Here is a 22,718-nt window from a genome sequence, read left to right as displayed (position 1 = left end):
AAAGATAAAGGAGCCAAAATCACATGCTTGTTAATTACTTATGTTTATTCTCAGTTCAAGAGCTACGTGTTTTATATTTTAAGGAATCATTTCATAAATTTGAGATGTTTTTGTCACAGTCTGGACCAGGAAAACTGTACGCAAGTTTCAATAAAGTCTGTCACTACTACTGAGAATAAATTTCTGCAATTCCATTTTACCAATGGAACCAAAAAATACATCATTTTTCTAATTGTTTAAAAAATAGAAGCATGTGATTGATCTGTCTATTAAGTGTACAGATTGAAAAGTAATACATTCATTCTGACATAAACATAATTTTTGTTTAAATATACCACCTTACCAGCAATTTAATAATCATAAAGAAAAGGGCACATGCAAATAGAAGAAACAATCCATTTTTATTAAAATGATGGAAAATAGGCATTATTAACATTCTTTTTGTATTTACTCTCCTTTTTTTTCTTTTTCAGTTTTATTAGGTAGAATTATTACAGTTTGCACATACACATTGTATTGTGTGTAAATACACGTATACAGTATACTGCACATTTCTTTTTAGTTTACATATATGTACTGATCATTGTTTCTAAGAACAGATTAGAGCATTAGCTTTTTAAACTTACATAGTTATCAGAGGAATAAAGCCAACCACAAATAAGAATCAACATAATATGATAATCCAATCATAAAGGGCAGTCAAATGTGCTTACACATGTTTAAGAAATCAGTCATCTAAGTTATAAATAATAAGTAGTTCATTTGTGTCACTATTATCGTTATTATTTTTTACACTCCTCATATAAATAATGTCATATGGCATTTTTCTTTCTCTTTCCAGCCCACTTCACTTAGAATGTGATCTTCAGGTCCATTCATATTGCTGCAAATGGCATTATTTTATTCTTTTTTATGGCTGAGTAGTGTTCCATTGTATATAAGTACCATATCTTCTTAGATCCAGTCATCTGTTTTGTTTTCATGTCTTGGCTGTCATAAATAGTGCTGCTATAAACATTGGGGTGCACGTGTCTTTTTGAATTTTATTTTTCTCCAGATATATGCCCAGGAGAGGGATTGCTGGATCACATGATAAGTCTGTTTTCAGCTTTTTAAGGAACCTCCATACTGTCCTCCATAGTGGCTACACCAATCTACACTCCCACCAACAGTGTAGGAGGGTTCCCTTTTCTCCACATCCTCTGCAGCATCTGTCATTTGTAGACTTCAATGGTGGCCTTTCTGGCTGATGTGAGGTGATACCTCACTGTAGTTTTGATCTGCATCTCTCTGACAATTAACAATCCTGAGCATTTTTTTCTTGTGCCTATTGGCCATTTGTATGTCTTCATTGGAGAATTGCTTGTTTAGGTCTTCTGTCCATTTTGGGATTGGGAGAAAATATTTACAAATGATGCAACTGACAAGGGACTTATATCCAAAATATACAAACAGCTCATACACCTTAATATCAAAGAAACAAGTGACCCAATCCAAAAATGGGCAGAAGACCTAAACAAGCAATTCTCCAAATCATTAGATTGTATAAGAATTTTATTTTTAAAACATAGAGGCACAGGAAAATAGAAATAATAATAATCACATTATTTATATTTATCTACCTGTCAGTAGGTGCATTACGAGTGTATTTTTAGACATATGTTAATCACTATTAAGTGAACTTGGACAGGGATTAGAAAGTAATGTATTTTCTCCTAAATTTTTCCATTATGCAATAATATTAACTTTTAAATAGATACATGATAAAATAACTTTATTGCCAGATATGATGACATCTTTGTTGTAAAGATATCATTTTTGAGATCTTAAAGATCTTAAATTTGTTACCATGCCTACATATTTGTTGAAGGCGTCCCTCAGGGAATCTTTACCTTTCTCATTTCAAAGACTGTAGATAAAAGGATTCAGCATTGGTGTTACAATGGTATTCAGTACTGTGGCAAATTTGCTAACATTCATCACGTTGCCCTTTTTTGGACGGACATAGATGAAGATGGAGCTTCCATAGTAAAGTGTTACCACCGTGATATGCGACACACAGGTGGAGAAGGCTTTCTGCCGTCCCTGGACAGAGGGAATTCTAAAGATTGTAATGATAATGTACGTGTAAGACAGTCCTGTCAGGAGCAAGGAACCCAGTAACAACACAGCAGAGGAGACAAAGTCAGCCAGTTCAGCCAGAGAGATATCCGCACAGACCAGCTTCAGCACAGGGGCACTGTCACAGAAAAAGTGATTGATTACATTTGGTCCACAAAAGGGCAGAGGAGCAGTTAATATTGATGATGCCAAAACTGACAAAAATGCACCCCCGTAAGATCCCAGAAGCAATGATACGCATGTTTTCTTGTTCATGATGATGGTATACCTTAGTGGGTTGCAGATGGCAACGTAGCGATCGAAGGACATGACAGCCAGGAGGAAGAATTCTGTGGATCCCAGGAGAAAGTAGAAGAAAGACTGTGCAAGGCCTCCCATGAAGGATATTGCTTTGGTGAGAGAAAGTGTGTTGGCCAGCATCTTAGGCACCACTGTGGACGTAATGGCAACCTCGAGAAAAGAAAGATTGGATACCAAGAAATACATGGGTGAATGCAGACGGTAGTCACCACACACCAAAAAGATAATCATGGTGTTGCCAATCAGAGACATCATGTACATAAGCAGGAATGCAGAAAATAGGAGAATTTCTACTTCTTTTTCATTCTGAAATCCTAGAAGGATGAACTCAGTGACTGTGGTCTTGTTTATGTGATCCATAATGTTCCCACTTGCCCCTGGTATAATAAAAAAGAGGAGGATATGATTCGTCCTTTCATCTTAACCTTGGAAGTACCCTACCTTTAGAAATTAACTATATTTTTATGGAATAACATTAATAAAAACAAATAGTTATTTTTCCAGTGTATAAACAGCTCCTGATATAAACTATGCAAGATGTAAGAGTGCAAGTGTGACGTTCTCTCATAACAGTTGAATCAGATTGTCCCACAATAGGAGTGTGACAACTATCCTTTTGAAAGACCTGTGAACCTCCCCTCAGTGTAGGGAATCTAACAGTGAATTCAGCTCTTCACAAGTCATGTGAACAGGTAAGCAGAGTGCCCTTTGGGATAGATACATCCATTCAGATGTAAAGACATTTATTCTGAGTGTTGGCAGAATTGCAATGAAGTCTTATTATATATTACTTGACATGTGCGAAAGGCCTTTTAATGTTGATTTATTATAATTGAGAAGAAAAAATGTTAAAAAATAAAAATAAAAAACAACTAAACATGATTACATAATAGGCTCATGACCCTGACTTACAGCTTCCAACCTCTACGTTGTCAAATTAGCCATCATCAAGTCAGTTTCATGTAATATCTATACAGAGTCACATCTCATAGCAAATGAGGTATTCGAGATTAAGATTAAGGTATTAAGGTATTTGAGATTAAGGTTAAGATTAATGAGGTCTTTCAAGATTAAAGGAAAAGGATTAAACATATGACTCTTGTTTGTCACTTGATTATATTTATCTTAAAATGCAGATAAAGCAAATGCTCAGCAAGAGGGGTAGAAAAATTTACCTATTCCTAAGAGAAGAAGCAGAAGCATAATTTTGTAGATCTCACACTAGGAATCTAGGGCCAAAGGCACAGAGAAAACAGGAAACTTGTTAGAGAGAAGGAATTTTTTTACTTGCTGGCTCTGCTGATATTTTGGGTAGGCAAAAGGAAAGGTTTGGATAAAGGACTAATGTCAAATCCCACATTAGAAGACACATCAAAACTTGATATTGGTGTCAGAAGGGCAAGTTTTATATAAGTGGGAACTTTTATTGCTACTTTTCAATAGATATAATGGATGTGTGTGGCAGGGCCATTAAATTTATATAACAGTTACATAACAGAGGGTTGGAAATAAGACAATACCTGTGTCTTTTAATTTAGCTTAAGTTTTTCTTTCTGATCATAAATATTTATTAACTTATTCATTCACTGACTTTTATTATTACCTATTTACTGCATCGTGAGGAAGCACTTAAAGACACAGATACATTTATGACTCATGCATGTTACACATTTGATGCTATGGGTAAGAGAAATAATTTGGATCAAAGTTAAACCCCTGTGATTCTTTATAATGACCATTCTGAAGACAGTAACACAAAGTCAATGTTTAAGTTAATACAAACTAAATTGGTCAATACAGTGACACGGTATGAGAGACTGCAACCAGTTTACTTTCTTATAACCATGCAAAGGAAAGGAAATATTGATGGATTTGAATGGAGAAGGAAAAAAAATGATGGAGTAAGGTATATTACTTGAAAGAGGCTTTCTTGTGGTCTCATTAACTAGTTGGTTTGAATATGAGCAATTGATGTTTATCTTTTTTTAAGACTTTTTTTATTGAGTTATAGTCACTTTACAATGTTGTGATGTTTATCTTGAGGGCACTAGGAACGCGAAGGCAAAAGCTAAGTGGTCAGATGGAAACAATAAAGATTTATTCAGTCAATTCCAAAATTTTGCCTTAAGGTTGGCAGTAAGCAAAAAAGAGGAGAAAGGACAGGAGAGAAATCATAGTTTGGGGAAAATTAGAAAACAAAACAAAAGCAGCGTGAGCAAAGAATATCAATTAAAAAGAATATTGTAAATTCTACGCTTACCTGCTGAAGCATACCTCAAAATGTTCATGAATGTTTAAGCACATGTTTTCTGAATATTCCTTCCTTGTAACGGCATGATTTGGGCATCGTCCACGGTAGGAATCACATTTATTGATTACTTCCTTCTTCTGACAGTATCAGAAGGTTAAGAAATAAAGTTTGGAGAATTACAACTATGGCTATAGGAGGGTTTAAAAGGACTTTGTGTGGGAGTGAACAATTCAAAACAATGAGGTACCACTGCACATCTGTAGATTATGAGAATCTGGAAAAAGAAGGGAAGGCTGAGTTCATTATTGCTGCTTCCCTAGGGGCAGGGCTTTGAGAAGATCAATAGCCTCCAGAGAATAATTTATTTAAAAAAAAAAACAACTCTAATTAAAAGAAAAGTAAAGATGTCCCAAATTAGAAGTGAGAACTTATAAACACAACTTCTTTAAGGAATACACTGAGCTTAAAAAACCTAGCAAAATCGTTAGAGACACTTTGGTCAAGAATCCGTCTTTTAATTGCTGTATGATGTCACATGAAGGCATCAGGTCATGAGAAGGGTTTTGATCCTTAGCATCACCATCGCAGTAGTATAATCACCATCTGCATTTATTGAATACCGACTGTGTACTTGGTACCCTTCTAAAAATTGCTCTCACATTTTTTTAACTTTATAAAAACCGTATGAGGTAGACTGTATCATTACACTGACTTGTGCTATTTCACATAACTAATAAATAAAAATATCAAAACGTCAGAGGATTCTAAAATATAAATTTATCTAATATAAAAAATACTTAAAAAATAAATTCCTTGCACATTGAATATTTGGTACATATTTTCATTCACTGAGACATACATATAATCCATGCCATCAGAATCATATAAATTAGTCAGCGATGAAAAAGACACACATAAAAAACCAAAACTGCACATTATTACGAAGTAAATAAAAATATATTTTGGGCATAAAAACAGTTGATATAATGCTCTCAAGAGAAAATTCCAGTAAACAGATGTCCAGATTACAAGTCAGTGGTGAACTGCTTATTAAAACAGAAATTTTACATAGAAATTATCCAAGCAATTGACATCATCCTTCTGGCAGGCATCTTCCTGGTCAGATGAAAATCCAGGATATATCTTTTTGTTTGGATTGAACATTTAACATTTGTTCTTCTCATATAATTTTCCCCATTTTTGCCTTTAGGATGAATTACCAAATCTCGATATTGTTCTTGATTTTTTTTGTTTTTTCCTTTTTTTCCGCTGTATTCTGCCACATTTCCCGTCTCCCTTCCCTCACGGTCCACTTGCAACTTTATTGGATTTTACTTATTCCTTTATGTAGCCTAGGCTGTTTTTCAAATTATGATTGATCCATTGAAAACATCCTCTTTCCTGCGATACTCTTACTACACCCACCCATCTACTCCAATTCAAAAATCTGTGTATTCCTGTAATTTGAGTTTAATCATTTTTCTTCTGAGCACATTACCAGCTTCTTAGCTATGATGAATTACCTTCTGTATAAAGTTATTGCATTTTTCTTGTTTTTGGAATGTTTGTAATACTTTCTATTAGCTCTGCTATATTTTTCTTCAGCTAATCAAACCAGTCCACGACATCAGGGAACATATTTGTCTTCCTCATGTTGTATCTCAAATATTAAGTCCGTTTTCTGACTTGTGGCAGCAACTTAGTAACCATGTGTTGAATGGATAAATGAATACATGGATAATAAATGCGAGAAACAAAATAAATGGGAAAAGAAATCTAGGTCCATTCTGTAGATGTCGAGTTTTTGGTGCCTGTAATGCAACCAAGTTTGCATTTGATTTATGCAGAAAATATATACATTTGGAATTTATGTCAGAATAGAAGTTGGAGAGTTCATGAAAATATCCATGGCAATTGAAGTCGTGGGCACTGAATAGGTTAACAATTCAATTCTGACATTACGTCACCTGGAGTTAGCTTCAGTTTACGTAGGTTAAGGGCTTAGACCCACAAGACTGCCTCACTCCATCTCAGAGGCCAATCACAAAATAGTGCATTACTCACACTTCTGTGTGCTTTGGATATAAATTGGGAGTGAACTTGACCACTTCCTCAAGTTTGATAGTTTCTTAGAATGGCTCACAGTAAATAGTTACTGAAATATTTCGCACTGACTGTTAACTTTTCTAGTAAGAGTACTGTAGCTCTGTAACTTCTTCATCTTTTAGAGATACGTCATGAAATACAAATGGGTGAAATGGTACTAGGTCTCAGGTTTTCTTTAAAATTAGCTTAGGTTGTGGCCAAGTGAGTAATGCAGATGAAAACTTTTTAGAGCTACCTACTTGAAATGAGCCGATAAACACACGGGGATTACTGTCTTCATATGTTTTAATTTTTTCATAATAAAATGATGTTTAAAATTATGGGTCAGGGTTACAGTTTCAGTTAAAATATAGCAAGGCTGACCCCTACCCATCTCTCCCAGTGAGTACAATTAAAAATCATGGAAAGAACACGGATGTGAGGACTCTAAAAATCAAATAGTAGCAGGTGGATTGGGAAAAATATATATATATATTTTTTTTTTTTTTTGAAGTACCACCTAACAAGGATGCTTGTCCCTTTTTTTTTCCTTCCAGTTTCTCCTAGCCTGGACTAAAATGAAATACAGTAAGTAAGTGCTGATGCCCAGAACTTTACATTGACAACTGCCAGAAGGAGCTCCAAAGGCAGCTATCCATCTCTGTGCTGAGAAGTGGAATAGGGAACCAACCCTTCAGGTCAGAGCGAACTGGGGAAAAAAAAAAAAAACTTTTTTTCTTCTTCCCCAGCTTCTGGGCAATCCTGCAACCCCGCAGTGACAACAGTGGCCAGGCAGGCACCTAAAATATAATAAAAGGAAAACGCTTCTCGCTACAGGAGCTGTGATCTCAATAGCGTGGGAAGCAAGCATCCCTGCTGACCTTTCGATTTACAGCCTCTCAAGGTTGGAAGGGAGGCAGACGCAGTCGTGCGGAGCGCATGTCAGAGCAAGACAACTAAAATCCCAGTTTCTAGTGAGAAACCCAGGAAATGACCCCTAGGAGCAGGAAGATGTAGGGGAAGTAACTGAGGTAAGAAAGTTCAAGAAAGCCGTCCTAGTAATGTATGCACAAACTCCAAGACTCATCTCCAGGCTGCAGACGCTTGCATCTGCATGTAAAGATCATATCCATGTCTTGGAGAACAAAAGTATGCTGTAGGAAGCCAGAGAGACCCCAAACTGTCCAGCACTGGTGCACACATAGGATAAATACCAAAAGCACTGGAAACCCTTTGAAATTGAACTGACATAGGAAGCAAAATCAATCAATCTATCTATCTATCTATCTGTCTATCTATCTATCTACCTATCTACCTATCTACCTATCTATATACAGTTTAGAGTCCCATACTATGGAACTGATCAGAATAAAATTCCAAATTTTGACACATAAAAGATAAGAAAATCTTAACATATCATAAAGAAAAGACAATAAACTTGATTTTAAAAAAGATTATTTAAAAGTGATAAAGAATAAGTCAGCTCAGTCTAAACAAACAGAAACACTTAACCAACACCATACCTTCTTTTCTGCTCGTCCTCAGGCCATAAGAAAGCAATGCTACTGGGGCGGGGGTAGCTGTTCCTGATAAAACTAATGTTGTTAGTTAAGGAAAACCAGAATGGACATTGGGTAGACGTCTAGCAGTCTCTGCTAAATTCTCACATTCCTCAATTGAATAGTCGTAAGTTAGAAATATTTGTGCTTTTCCAGCCCCTGTACAAGATGGAGGTGTGAGGACAGACAATAGATTCTTTATCATACACTCCATCATGTGTACGAAATAGTACGTGTAACACACGTGTATGGATTAAAGAAAAAAGATCAGTATTTCATTTGAACCAAGATGTCATCAATTCAAGATATATCATTATTTTATTGCCCTTAAAAAGCTGGCAACTATATTAACTCAATGATATCTTATCCCTGCAAGTTTGTATTTTGTAATTATTAAGATAATCCTTCAGATTTGATTTTTAACACATATCACTCTTGTGAATATAAGAAAAGTAAAGTTACTACAATGAACTGGTTATGTCTGTAACAATGATAAATATAGAATTTAGGACCACCTGCTTTCAGAAGTGTTAAAAGGTGAAATTTAATTTCAGTGTCCATATACCCAACACCTTGTTTATGAAATAGGACATTCCAAACACTATTGAATCTTTGGTGTATATTTTCCAGATGACATCTCCTTTTTCACCATAGAGATACCTGATTTCCTCGAGACACTACCAACCATGGAATTGCTTTGTTTGGTCTCATTTTTGAACTGTTCAGTAACTCTTCTTGACATGCTTTGTTTAATCCAGCAGTAGGTGAGATTCATCCACACCAATGTGTATAGCTGTCCATGCTGTATCATATCCCACTGCACATATATACCACAATTTATTAATTCTTCAGTTGGTGAACCTTGGGAGATATTTCCTGGGCTTTGCTCCAAAACTCTCCTGGAATACATGTGTGAGTTTCCTCCGGGTATTGACTGCAGGATGTGGAACTGCTAAGTCTAGATGGTAAGCTTTTCTATCCTGAATACTACAAAATACTTCCTCTTCCTTCCCTGAATATCCTGAGTGTTCACAAGTCTTATTCTTCCTTAATTTATGGATCTGACATGACATATAATTCAGGGACCTTCAGAGGGAAGGGGAGGAGGAAAGACAGTTGGTAGTCCTTCCCATCCCACAAAACTAGGACTTTCCGTCCTAGCCTGGGCAACCAGAGGCAGACAGCGATGAAGGCAAAGAGCAGCACTCTTGTTGGCTCTGTTGAGCAAAGGTGTGAGGTGGGGCTGTGGCAGGAAGGAGGACTGGGGTTTCAGGCTGCAACTCAGTTGATAGCACAGAATGTTCTGGGGTCAATAATATGCTGTGGAATGAGCACATTCAAAATGACCATAGATTTTCATTGTGAAAAGAAAGGTCTTGTTTATTCAATACAAAAGGGAACCTCCCTGGAAACAGCTTGCTCCCCATGACCCAGTGCCTCTTATGTTGGGCTTCTAAGGTTACTGCCTTCCCCCCCTTTCATAGTTACCACAGTACCAGTGACCTCCCAGCCCCTCCAAGCTGTCCTCCTGCAAACCATCTCTCCCTCACCTACAGCACACTTCATTATTTCTTAGCAATCTGGACCCACCCTTTTTAACCATCGTGTCTCCAAATGCCCCCACCCCCCACCATGGGCACACTGTACTTCAGCCAAACTTGACTAATGACTGTCTTTTAACCACATTTTCTCTTATCCTCTAGCATTGGTTCCATGAAGGTGTTGCTCACATTGTTATCTCACGCTGCATGTAGTTTTATTTCCTTGCCACCTCTTATCTCCCTACGGAGGCTGTGAACTCCCTCGGGGCTTTATTCACACAGGATGCGCACCCCACCCTGCCCTGTGCAGAGCGGAGAATCTGGCGCACAGTCAGCGCAGACTTAAAATACTGAGTCACCAGACCTGTTCTGTTAAACCGGAACATCATGAACTACAAAGAGGAAGTCAGATCTGCCCACACTGAGTCCTCTCGTGCCTCCCCACCTCTGTGAATTACACTATCAACCGCCTAGACCGTCCAGCAGGAAACCTGGGGGTCACTTCATATTCTCCCCCGTCCCTCACTCCCTTATTTAACTACTATGTTGTATGGAGTCCATGTCAATAACCTCTGTACATGTTATCATCTCTCCCTTCACGGCCATGGTCCCAAGTAACTTCTCTGATTCCAGGCTTCCTGCACTTCTCTGTGCACTTATCACTCTAAGTACAGGCATGGTCAAATCACTTCTTTGCCCCACACATCTCCCCAGGCCCCAGCCCATAACCTGTCTGAGCATATCTGTCCTACTGCATCTCCTGCTGCTCCAAGTACCTTGAGCTGTGATCTTCCCAAACATACCCAACTGCCTTCCAGCCTCTGCCTAGGCTGTACCCCGCATCACAGCTTGCATTCCCCACTCTGCTTGTGTCTTTACATATTCCAGTTGTTAACACAGGTAAAAGACAAGTAGTAGGCATTTATTTGAAGAAATGAGTTAATTGATCCGCTTCAGGAAAGTTATGTTTCTCCTGCTCTGAAACAGGTGAGTGATGACTTTTGAGATCCATTCTCGTCCGTATCCTTGGTTTCCATGAATGGCGAACCTGTGCTCCCTCCTGGGCTAGGACGAGCTTTAGGAGAAGGGGAGGAACAAGGAAACCAGTCTGGATTATGGGACCCCATCTGGCCTAGTTTTAGGTCGGCTTCTCCTCAACTTCTGAGATACCCTGAAAAACAAGACAGAACAAATCTCGTTAAAACAAATACCATCCAGTGCCAAGATTTTTATATTATAAACACCCTTTTCCAATGAAAGAGTCAGAATTCCTTGGAGAAATGGTTGGCTGCAGGACTAGGGTAGGGAACTGATGAGTGCCAGCACGGAGGAGGTGAGAAACAAGACTCCCAACTGTTCTCCCCTGGGGAGCCTCGCTGCACGACGCTGTCGGTCTGTGATAGCCCTGGTTTAGCGTTTGTAATTCTCCGGAGGAAGCGAAAAAGATAAGGAAACGGGAAAAGTCTGCAATCCCTTCGACTGGACTGCAAGCTGCTGGAAGAGAGGTTAGTGCCTCATTGATCCTAATTCACCACACGCATCTGAGCAGAGCATTTGAAAATGAAATAACACACCGAAGCCAATAGAAAGGAGGGAGGGACATCTGGTCACCCACCTAGATTTGGACCCTTTTCGGGTGGAGCTGAGGGTGGTGGGCTCCTCAGGGGAGGAGCCTTGTCCTCTTCTCCCTTTTACCTCCCCGAGTGCTTCTGCGGGATTTTGAGACTGATTTGTCTTCCCTGGAACTACGGAGAAGGGTAGCCCTTTTGGTGTGTATCCTCTCCTGTTTCTTCCCGTGCGTAAGAGCTTCGGCCTGGAGTTGAGACACCCTCCGGCCCACATCCTGTGCACTCAGATTGCTTCTACTCTGCATGGCGGACACAGAGGGCCCCGCTCTGGGACCTTCAGCAGTCCTTGTGGCAGGTCTGCTGATCACCTCTTCGCGGGCCGTGTTCATGCTGCCCTGAGCGCTTACCACTGTTGCCCGAGATGCTGCCGCCCGGGATGCTGCCACCTGGTCAGGTTCTGAAGGTACCGGAATTAGGAAAGAGTGCTTTTTCGTAAGCAAACGTGTGTGTGAAGCATGATGTTGGATCCCTTCCCCACCAGCATAAGCCAGAGAGGTGTCCTCAGACAGCTCAGCTGCCATGGGAAGGCTCCTGACGCTGACCTGATCTTGGTCTCCGTCTCCATAGAACTCCATGGCCTGTGCCAAGAGGAGAAACGGGGAAGCAAACAAGAAAATCAGTGACACTGAAAAGAGCTGTCACCTGTCTTCTTGAGGCTAAATCACTCAAGAGCTTATAATAAGAACCTCTGCGGTCAAGTCATCTCCCAGTGAACGCAGGAATCTCCTCTTTAGCCCCCTCCCCACCCTCCAGTTTTGCTTGGACAGTTCTAGTGCCCCAGTGGGCATCCTCACACTTTTACTTTATACACTTGTCTTAGCATTTCTGCAAAATAGATTCCTAAAAATCAGTCTGACAGTCGAGAGCTATGCTCATTTGAGCCACTCTCCCAAAGCACCCTGGCCCCTTCTCCGAGAGTCTCTACAAAGCCTTACTGCTGGGCTCCGCTTATCCTCTGCGTCCAGCACAGGTATGTCCATCATGTCACCAACTGGTTCAGCCTGGGTACCACTGTAAGCCTCCACCGGAGGTCTCAGAACGTACACCAGGTCTTCCCAGTGTGCAAACAGGTCTTCTTTTGTATCTGAAGGGGTGCACAGTTGTAGGTAAAAAGAGCGACCAGTGGCAATCTTCAAGTGGATTTGTTTTTTCTCATAATTATAGATGGATAGCTTTACAAACCTCAAAGGAAGCAGCCTGTGAGGAGCAAAGGAGTGCGGGGGTTAGGCGGGGATAAAGAGGAAGGAAGTGAGTCTCTTGATCCAGCCAGAGTCCACTCCCTCTGTTAAAGGATTTACCGAATCTTGTCCGTTTGACCTCAGCTCTCCTCTCCACCTCCCCATCACTGACAGGTGCAGCCCTGATTCAGAGAACATCCCTGTGATATCATCATGCCTCAGTCCAACACCTGTATGGCTCCTACCAAAACCAGCAAGTGTTAAACCCTCACTTACTCTGCCATGCAAGATCCTCCCACTCACCGTAGGTCCCCAGCTTGCTTTCTTGTCTTATTCCCACAACGCTCCTTGCTTGGTCAATGGCCACTTTCCCCGTAAAGTCTTGGTGAACCCCCGTGGCTGTTTCTGGTCTCTTCTCCTCTGAATCCACACCACAGGTGCTAGTCATGCTGCTGAGACCCCTCTGTCACTTTGGGTTCTATGTTATGGTAAATTATGTACCTCGTGGTCTTATCCCCTCTGTGTACTTCTAATAGGAAGAGACTAAAACTCCTGGACTCACCTGGTCAGCTCCAAGCTCTCTGCCGACTTGAAGCCCCTTCCCTGTGTGTCTTTGTCATGTCTGGCACTGACCGCACAGCTCGCCACCGGCCTTGCCAGCAGCATGACATCAGGAATTGTGAGGTTGGGGCTGCTGAATGTAATGCCCACTGTCACCATTTGCACACTGTTGTGCACATCAATCACTTCTCCTCTCTTGCTGACCTGTTGTTGGAAGAAAGAGGAAAGGAGCATTGTCTTATCTTCTCCCCTATCTGCTCCACTCCCGAATAAAGTGTCCAGCACAGTTCTTGGTGTGTGCAAACATTCAGAGGGCTGTTAGTTTTCCTGCACATGTAATTCAAGCCCTGTACCACAGCTTAGCTCTGACTCACATCTCCCTCTCCAGTGTGACCTCCTATAGAAGCCAGATTCTTCCTCAGCACATCTACGTGCCATGGTAACATAAACAGATGTCCATGTTCTTAGAAGATGCATGAAGGATTCAAGGGGTGAATAACATAACATGAACAACTCATCAAGAATAATGCTTTGTGCCTGTGTGCTTACTGCGTCTCCATCCTGCCTACACATGACAAGGAACTGTAAACTCTGAAACACACTGCTGCCTCGACTGACTGAGTCATCACACTAGGGTTTTGTGAGGTAGGTCCCAGGCATCAGCGATTTCAAAACTTTCCAGGTAATTCAGAGGAGCAGCCAAGGCTGAGAGCTGGTGATAGATGGAAAGTCATGGAGCAACCTGGAGCCACTTAATAAAACTGGGTGTGTACATCTAATGAAACACAAAACAAAACGTTTCCGCTATCCGGTGGAGATGTCACTCAAAACATCTCTGCACACTCAGCACGTACTAGGTCTTCAAGTAATTTTGGGGAAAAGCGTGGAAGGATGGAAAGAAGGGGGAACTGTAAGAAAGAATCATGCAGAAGAGGGGGAAGAATGAGATCATTCACCTGGATAAAGTCACTCTCAAATACGGGCATTTGCTTGAATAGATCATACTCTCCCTTGTCCAGCTGCCGCCGCAGTTTCCCCGTGGAGCTGCTGAACATGGGTAACACGTGGCAGCTTTGGGAGCTGCCATATGACAACATCATGCTGCTGTCCATGGCCATCTTCTATGAAGACAGCTGAAAAGAGGAGGCACGTCATCTCTTGCCATTGTTGCTTAGAAATTGTTTCCCCAACCACCGCCCCTGGCACATAGAGTTAACCCCACACATCATGCATGCCATGTTGATTCAGACAAACGGGGTCCTCTGGACAGATACAACCGCTAGCCCACAGCTTTCTAGCAGGCAGCACCCCTGTTGGAATTGGAGCAAGGCTCCCTTTTCCTCCTGGCTCGGGTGGGCCGGCACCAGGATGACTGCACAATCGGATGAACAGGAATGCAGGCTGGATTGCAGACCCCTTACCCTCACCCCTCAGCCCGCTGCTGGTGAGCAGAGAACAGCTTGCCCAACCTTGCGGGCGTGGCCCTGCTGGCCCCTGACTGCCTCACAGAGCTCAGAGTTTAATTTCCCCTCCCTTCCTTGGCCCAGGATTACCACGTTCACTATTTTCAATGCGGGTTCATTGCACCCAGGAAAAGTGGCTATCATTTCTCTCCCGGCAAAGGCAAGTGACTCTCACTCTGCCTCAGAGCTTTTTGGATGGCTTTTCCATTTAGATCAGTGTCTGTCACCCCTTCCCCACCCTGGTCGGGGTCAAGGTCCTGCCTCCTGGACGCCCGCCTCACCGTACAAGGCGCCCTCCCCAGGCCGCGCGGCGCGGCGCGGCTTCCCCAGCACTCCGCGGAGGGCGCCCAGGACCAGCAGCGCGGCTTGCCGGCGGGCGAGTCAGGCCGGGGCCGGACCCGGCCCCCGGGAGCCGGGATGGAGAGGCCGCGCCAAGCCGCGCCCGCGTCCCTGCGGCTCTCGCCGAGCAAAACCGCACCCGTGTGTCTCCACCGAACCTCCACCAACTACCGCCCGCCCGCAACCACCTCCTCCCCCGGCGAGGGCCGCCTTTTAAATACCCATGTCCATTGTGACCTGGCGGGTCACACAGCGCTGTGCGCTCATCCCCACGGGCAGCCCCGCCCAAGGGCGCGGTCGGGATGAGCGGGTACCCGCCGCCTCCTGCGCCCGCCTGCCCCCCGCAGACCCGGCTGCGGAGAGAGCGACCCCGGGGCCCTGTAACGACGGGCGGACGGGCGGACGGGTGGGCGGGCGGGGCGCCTGCGCGGCACCCCCTGCCTTGGGCCTGGAGCTCTCTGAGAGTAGACGGGGGCAGGACCACCTGCCCAAACCTAGACTCCTCGAGAGATGGGTCCACTTTTGGGGATGAGACGGAGTGGCCGTGCACTGTCACTCTCCTATGCTTCGCTGCATGGAGGGGACAGGGATGGTGGCGGAGTGGTGTTCCCGCCTTGTCTCCTGCCACCGTCCATATGATGGCAGGGTCTTACCTCCCCCATTCAAGGTCTGGTTTATAGGACAGCAACCCCATAGTGGAGCCCGAGAGCAAGCCCTCCTTACAGAGAGTGGGGAATCACAAGGAAACAGGCCAAGTAAATCCAGGGAGGCATGGCTTATGTTTCTGCTAAGGAACGGAGTATAAAAGCAGAACTAGCCCAGGCTCGGGCTCTGTCTGTTGAGGAGCCAAAGCCCTTTACACACGCTGCCGCAGACCTCTGAGGGCTGAGGCTGCCTGTCGGTGAGGAGGGAAGTCGCTCCCACTGTGCCATTCCTTTCCCTTCGGTCAGCATCGCAGGCACACCTAGCTGGGGTGGAGGGTTGGGCAAGGTGACATTTTAGGAGCCGGGCCCCAGCATGACCACTTAACTTTCAGTTTCCTTGATTTCCTGTATTCTGGGACTCGGCCTTTGATGGCTATTATTAGTCCTCAAAGTCTACTTGTTTCCTGTTTCAACATCACTGATATCTTTTAACATCTGTAAGATCAATGACCACGGGCTAACATAGACTACCACATTATTCAGTAAGTATAAGAATTCCAGTAACATAAATGTGTGTATTATGCTTCGTAGCTAGACTGTGAATAATCACTCTCTACTGTAGGCAAGGAGCATAGATGTTTTTTCAATGAGACCACCTTGTAAGTATTAGATACGGAAATCCATCACTCATTTAAAATAAAACGTACATTTATTGTAATAAGGAAACCAGCAGTAAGTAATTCTGATTGTAAAAGTTCTTAACTTCATGTGCAGAACAATCGTTTTTTAAAAATTACAAAATTCTATTGGATATGAATATCTGTGAAGCAAATAAATCAACTAGTTTATAATGGTAAAAGCAAAATAATGGATAATAGATTACATCATAATTCTAACATTTCCAGAAATATTTGTTGAACAGTAATTATAACATTACACTATACTTTAACTATGTGTTTATTTCTATGTGTTTCATTACATACACTATACTTTAACTATGTGTTTATTTCTATGTGTTTCATTACAATATGTCCCAGGGGGATAACCCTACTTTCTCATGATAAGTCTTAACAGAATATTTACTTTCGCCTATGAACATTTTTAAAAGGAGAAAACTCTGAATTTATGTAAAATACAAATAATATTATCACTCAATGTAGACTTAAGTGTAGAAATACTGAAGAAAGAATTTAAATTTGGGAAGAAAGAAAAGACCTTCATTATTTATTACTTTCTCCCTAACTTTAGCTGAAGGTAATAAGCATCGACTTGTATCACAAGAATGCCTAAACTTGACCCCAGAAGCTTTACAGTTTGCTGAGTGGTCTGAGACATTTGCTTTCTATTCTACTCAAACATTCTAAAATTTAATCTCAAAATATGCATAATCAAATTTTAGTCCTAATTACGTTTCAGATAATACTGACTTATTCTCAAAGAGTTCACTGTATGATGGTGATAATCAGTTCTGAACTTGACTCAGCCCAAAACTGATTCTGATATAGAATACAGTGTACATTTGAAGGCCACCCATGAATGGTTAGAAAAGATTATAAAATTTTGATCTTTTGAATTTGTTGCGTTAACCTGCCACACTGTAACATTTTGCTTTAAATAGTTGACTTTGCTGTTTATAAATCATTTCAGTTGTTAATACGACTTCATAATACTGCTATAGTTACATCATCCAAACAAGTCATGAGATGTAATAGTTCAGTATACAAGTTGAATTAAGAAAATAAATTAGACCATTTTAAAACATATATTGAGACTAGTTATTAATTGGCAACATTTTTATCAACTTTGACTGTATAATGTAAAATAAAATATTTAAGTTAATAACACATTAAAAATGTCTCAAGATTGTATGCATCTAAATATTTGATCAAATTAAAAAGGACTTGATTGACTTCTGATTTCATCTCATTTTGATTTATGAAGTTAACTTACCTAGTTATTTCTTTTTTAATGGCCCAAGAGTAATTTATAGTTAGCATAACTATAAGTGTTAAAGAATAACACATGCTAATAATTTTCCATATTATAAAAATTTGTTTTGAAAATTCTCAGTGTGGAAGAAGTCTATACATCCAATAGTTTACTTAGAAGGTAAATAAATATGTACCATATTTTAAAAGAATAACTAGAAAGAATCAAAAAAGATTAAAAAGCAAATTGTGGAAAATAATTATTGATCACAAATATTTGAAAAAGACCTAAGTAGAATTCGCAAAAATAGAAGCAAATTATTATTAAAATTAAAAATTCAGTGAAAGCTTAAAGATCAAACTGAGTCAATGGACTAATGAGAAAAAAATAACCAGAACATTTTATAGAAAAGGAAAGAGAATTTTATACACACACATATACACAAACCAACATACACACACACAAATATAATAAGTTAGAGATATAGAGAATAAAGAAGGAAAGAAGAAATAAAAAGAAGTGGTCATTTGGTAACAGCTAACTTTTTTAAAAAATTTGTAAAATATATCAATCCGTGTGTTCAGGAGAACAGTTTGCCTCATCTAGATAGAAATTAGCATACAAATTGAGTGTATGATATCTTTTAAAAAAAACCCCTCTAAATCCCCTGTTTATTCATATCCAGACTGTGTCCTGAAGTCTAAGCTCTCTGAACTTCATCAACAAGTTTACTGCTAATTCCAGCCTGAAGCCATTGGCAGTGAACTTCTGGCTAGATTTGGCCAATAGAGGGACTTGTACTAGAGAAGATAAAAAGAATTAAGTTTTGCATAGGGTGTTAACTATTCAGTTCTCTTTTTGTAAAGGTCTCTCAAGCTGGAAGACTAGACTCCCCAATCAAAAAACACAGAGTGGATAAGTGGATAAACAAAGAAACTAGGCCCAATTTTATTTTCTCTACAACAGAATTACTTCAGCCTTAAGGACAAATAAAGGCTAACAATCAAGGCATTGTAAGATATTCTATGAAAATGGAAATTAAAAGAGACAAACAATGCCATGTGATGAGAAAGGGATCCATTCATCAACAGGCTATAACAATTTTAACGATATTACAACCCAATATCAGAGACCCTGAAGATATAAAGCAAATATTAACTACTATAAGGGGGGGGGGATATAAAACAATAGGATAATAGTAGATGGTTTCAATATGCCACCTTCAACAACAGACAGATCATACAAACAGAAAATTAATAAGGAACCAGAAGGTTTGAACTACTCTTTAGTCCAAATGGACCTAGCAGACATATGCCAAGCATTCCTTCCAACAGCAGCAAATCCATATTTTTCTCAAGTGTATATGGAACATTCTCCCAAATAGGAGCACATGGTAGACCACAGAACAAATCTTAAGACATTTATAAAGGCTGAAGTTATATTAAGCATCTTTTTCAATTACAGTGGTATGAAACTAGAAATCAATAAAAGATATAGAATTGTAAAATTCACAAATATGTGGAAATTAAGCAGTACACTCTCAAAGAAGAAATTAGGTCAAAAAACAAAGGAGAAATCTTTGGACAAATAAAAATACAATATAGTAAAACTTATGGTATACAGCAAAAGCAGCTCTAAGAGAGAAGTTTAAAATAATAAATCCCATAACTGAGATAAAAACCAAAAAATAAAACACTTTGTTTTTCAATGAATAAGACAAAGAAGAGCATATTAAGCCCAAATTAAGCAGACGGAAGTAAAAAATATCAGCAGAAATAAATAAAATCGGTAATAGAAAATAACTGACACACTGAATTAATTATTTGAAAAGATAAAATCCACAAACCTTTAGCTACACGAACTAAGAAAATGCGAGTGAAGATTTAAATAAATAAAGTCCAGTTTTAAAGAGGAGAAATTACATCTGACACCATGGAAATAAAATGAATGATAAAGGAAAATTATGAACTATTTTACACCAAAGAATGAGACAACCTAGGAGAAATGTATAAATTCCTAGAAATATTCAACCTACCACCTCTGAATCAAGACACGATAGAAAGACTGAACAAACCAATAACAAATAAACAGATTGAAGCAGTAATCAAAAAACTCCCAAGCAATGAAAGCTTAAGGACAGAAGGCTTCAAGGATGAATTCTACCAAATATTTAAAAGAAAAAAATCAATACCAAACCTTTTAAACTCTTACAAAAAACAGAAGAGGGAGCATTAACAAATGATAGTATGAGGCTAATATTAGCCTCATAATAAGACAAAGACACCAGAATAAAATAAAATGTTCCAATAACCTTGGAAATTTTATAGCATTTTCTTATTAAATTAAATAGACACAGCACATAAATACTCAGAACATGGGAAAAAGTCTATCACGGTATGTGACACAAATGCTTATATGATCTGTGATTCCATATGGAAGAAAACATAGAATAAGAAAGCTAAGCCATAAACGAAAAAAAAGGAGAAATGTAATTGCTTGGTTCAAAGGGAAGAATTAGCATGAGTGCGTGGAGCATGAAGAAACTTTGTGGAGGAGAAAAGAATGCTGGCTTTCTTAACTGTGATTGTAGTTACATGTGTGTATACATTTGTCAAAACTCATTGTACTGTATGCTTATTAATGGGTGTGCATTATTTTATGTCAGTTACAGCACTAAACGTTTATAAAAATTGTATCGTCTGTTGCCCTAGGATAGAGTTACACAGTGTGATCACTATAACACCTTAGATGGGATATTTGATATCCTTAGATAAGCTTTCTTACCTGAGCATTTTTCATGCCCGTATCAATACATGAAACCAACATCCTATGTTACTGAGAAAAAAAGAGAGAGAAAGAAAACTCTCTCCACACATTTTGAAATATCTGTTGATGACTTCCCCTTCCTCATTTACCACTGGTTTACAATTTATTTCTTTAGTGCGTTAAGTGTTTGATCTACTCTGCATTTATGCAAATTATTGAGTTTGTTTTATTTAACATATGGGATAACCAATGTTCAGAAACCAATAAACTGGACATTCTTTTTATTAAGTGATTTAAGCAAACTCAAAATTACTTTGCAAAGTCTCTTTCACTGCATCTATGTGGATATCATCTATATTTATTTTATTCACTGTTCTAGGTTGTCATTTTCTTCTTCTGATACCACGGTTTGCCCTACTTTCATGCTCTCTACACATATTCACTGTGTTGTAATATAAACAGTTTGTGAAATGGCTAAATCTTGGTTTCTGGTATAGTGGGCAGCACTGTTTTCCACACACACTTGTTAAGTCCTGTTTTAGTTGAGTTATTTGCTGTAAAGAGATGCCAAGCCAGCGTTGTTTTGTTTCTTCCTTTCTTTCTTTTGGTTTTATAGCTCCGTATTGGAAAGAAAGGCTTTTCAATTCTAACCTAGTTTGTACTTTTTATGCTGGAGAATCCTTTCTTCCGTTGTGGTTGAATCTTTGAGAGATACAATTCTGAAATTATATTTTGAAAGGTGAATTTCATGGGCAGTGGCAGTTAATGAAGCCACCGAGGAGACTAGTTCCTGTGGAGATGCTTCAAATGCTTCCCACGCTTTACTTTTCCTTTGGCCCCAAGAGGAGAATACTCTGTCACCAAAGGACAGTCCTCAGGGAATTTTTGTGGCTGTCTCAAGGTAGAGAACAGATCTCCAAAGCTCGAGGCTGACGAAACACTAACATTTCTCATCAGGGGGATCTCAGACCATCCCTTTCTCTGCATCCTGTTCACAGGGACAAACAAACTGAGGGGGAAAAAAAAAAGGAGTTTTGTGTTTATCTGTAGCATAGATGGTGTGTCACAGCCAAGGGCATAATGAAGAGCTGATGTCTAAGCTTACTTCCCTTATGTAATGTGCTCTAATTCCTAGACATGTTGAAAAGGAGCATTTAAAGAAAATATCAGTAATAGCATTTAATTCCTGAAAAATAACCATTCCTGTGAGTATACTTGGGCGGATATAAGCAGTGCTGTTTCTCACTTTTCTAGAGAATGAGATAGTTACATGATAGCGCTTTTATCGTTTTGGTTATTTCTGTAATCTGAGACAGCAGTCTTGTTCAGATACTCATTTGGCATTTAAGAAAAGTTTCTATAGCTTATAAAATGAAACATTAACTAAATAAAAATATACATTTCTCCTTCTATTTCAATGTTATTTTATTTTATAAAAATGGTAAATAATAGGATATTATTTTTCCTAGTATTCCGTTTCCTCCTCAAGTTATATATAGCTAGAGTGTGTATAATTATTTTTTTCTAAACACAGAATTAGATAATTTGGGTATCTATTAGAAAAAGAAGTCATTTTCTTTTGGGGGATGGCATTCACTTGATTCTGTTGTCAAAGTTATACTAATATTCCTTCCAAATAGTTCTTTGTTTCTTATTTCTTTTCTCTTTCTTTCTTTCTTTCTTTCTTTCTTTCTTTCTTTCTTTCTCTCTTTCTTTCTTTCCTTTCTTTTTTTTCTTAATGCCAGGAGAATAACACTAATAATACTAATAATTACTATAGGAGAAATAGTTATGTGATAACATTTATTAGCATGACTAAATAGGATGTTATTAGACATATAGATGATAGCAATGAGATGCTTTGGATAAACTACCTTACATGAGTAATATAACTTAATATTTTCTTATGAGGTCAGAGTATCAAATTCCCCAAATATATTTTTAAAAAATTGTCCCAGTTATTTCCTTCGAATGTTTCTCTTAAATTACATATTCCAGGTCAATTTCTCCTTGTATTTTGAAAAATATTTTTGAATAGTGGTAGAGCCAGCAAAAGCACAATTTTATTTGTGGCATTCAAAATAATATGGTAAGAATGTTAGCATTTTGAGGGGATCAGTATCAAAAGACTGGTTTAGTGGGACACATAAAATATTCCCTTGACCATACTAACCTAACCCTTTAACCAGGTCTAAGTAATAATTTCTATGATGTATATCTTGAAAAGCTCTACTTTATCAGCAGTACACCACAGAGAGCATGAATGTGGTGTCATAAAACCTATACACAGTTTTCTGTAGAGGTTTATAATTCAAAACTTCCATAAAGGTTTAATACCGGAATTTGTGGATTT

At 39.4% G+C, this 22,718-nt stretch overlaps 2 protein-coding genes across 2 annotated transcripts; both read right to left on the bottom strand.

Moving 5' to 3' along the window:
- Positions 1-1,902: 1,902 nt before the first annotated feature.
- On the bottom strand, positions 1,903-2,781 carry LOC105068183 (olfactory receptor 6E1-like). Its single transcript, XM_010953983.3, has one exon. It carries the CDS (start codon positions 2,779-2,781, stop codon positions 1,903-1,905), a length of 879 nt encoding a protein of 292 aa, XP_010952285.3.
- A 6,778-nt stretch (positions 2,782-9,559) lies between these two features.
- Positions 9,560-14,409, bottom strand: GARIN6 (golgi associated RAB2 interactor family member 6). Its single transcript, XM_010953972.3, has 5 exons — positions 14,181-14,409; positions 13,226-13,428; positions 12,421-12,682; positions 11,473-12,063; positions 9,560-11,028 (listed from the first exon to the last, which is right to left on the bottom strand). Exons 1-4 carry the CDS (start codon positions 14,340-14,342, stop codon positions 11,518-11,520), a joined length of 1,173 nt encoding a protein of 390 aa, XP_010952274.3. The 5' UTR covers positions 14,343-14,409; the 3' UTR covers positions 9,560-11,028; positions 11,473-11,517.
- Positions 14,410-22,718: the final 8,309 nt, after the last annotated feature.

The sequence above is a fragment of the Camelus bactrianus genome, chromosome 3 (assembly GCF_048773025.1).
Source record: "Camelus bactrianus isolate YW-2024 breed Bactrian camel chromosome 3, ASM4877302v1, whole genome shotgun sequence".
Lineage (NCBI taxonomy): Eukaryota > Metazoa > Chordata > Mammalia > Artiodactyla > Camelidae > Camelus > Camelus bactrianus.
This window is presented reverse-complemented; position numbering and strand designations above follow the sequence as displayed.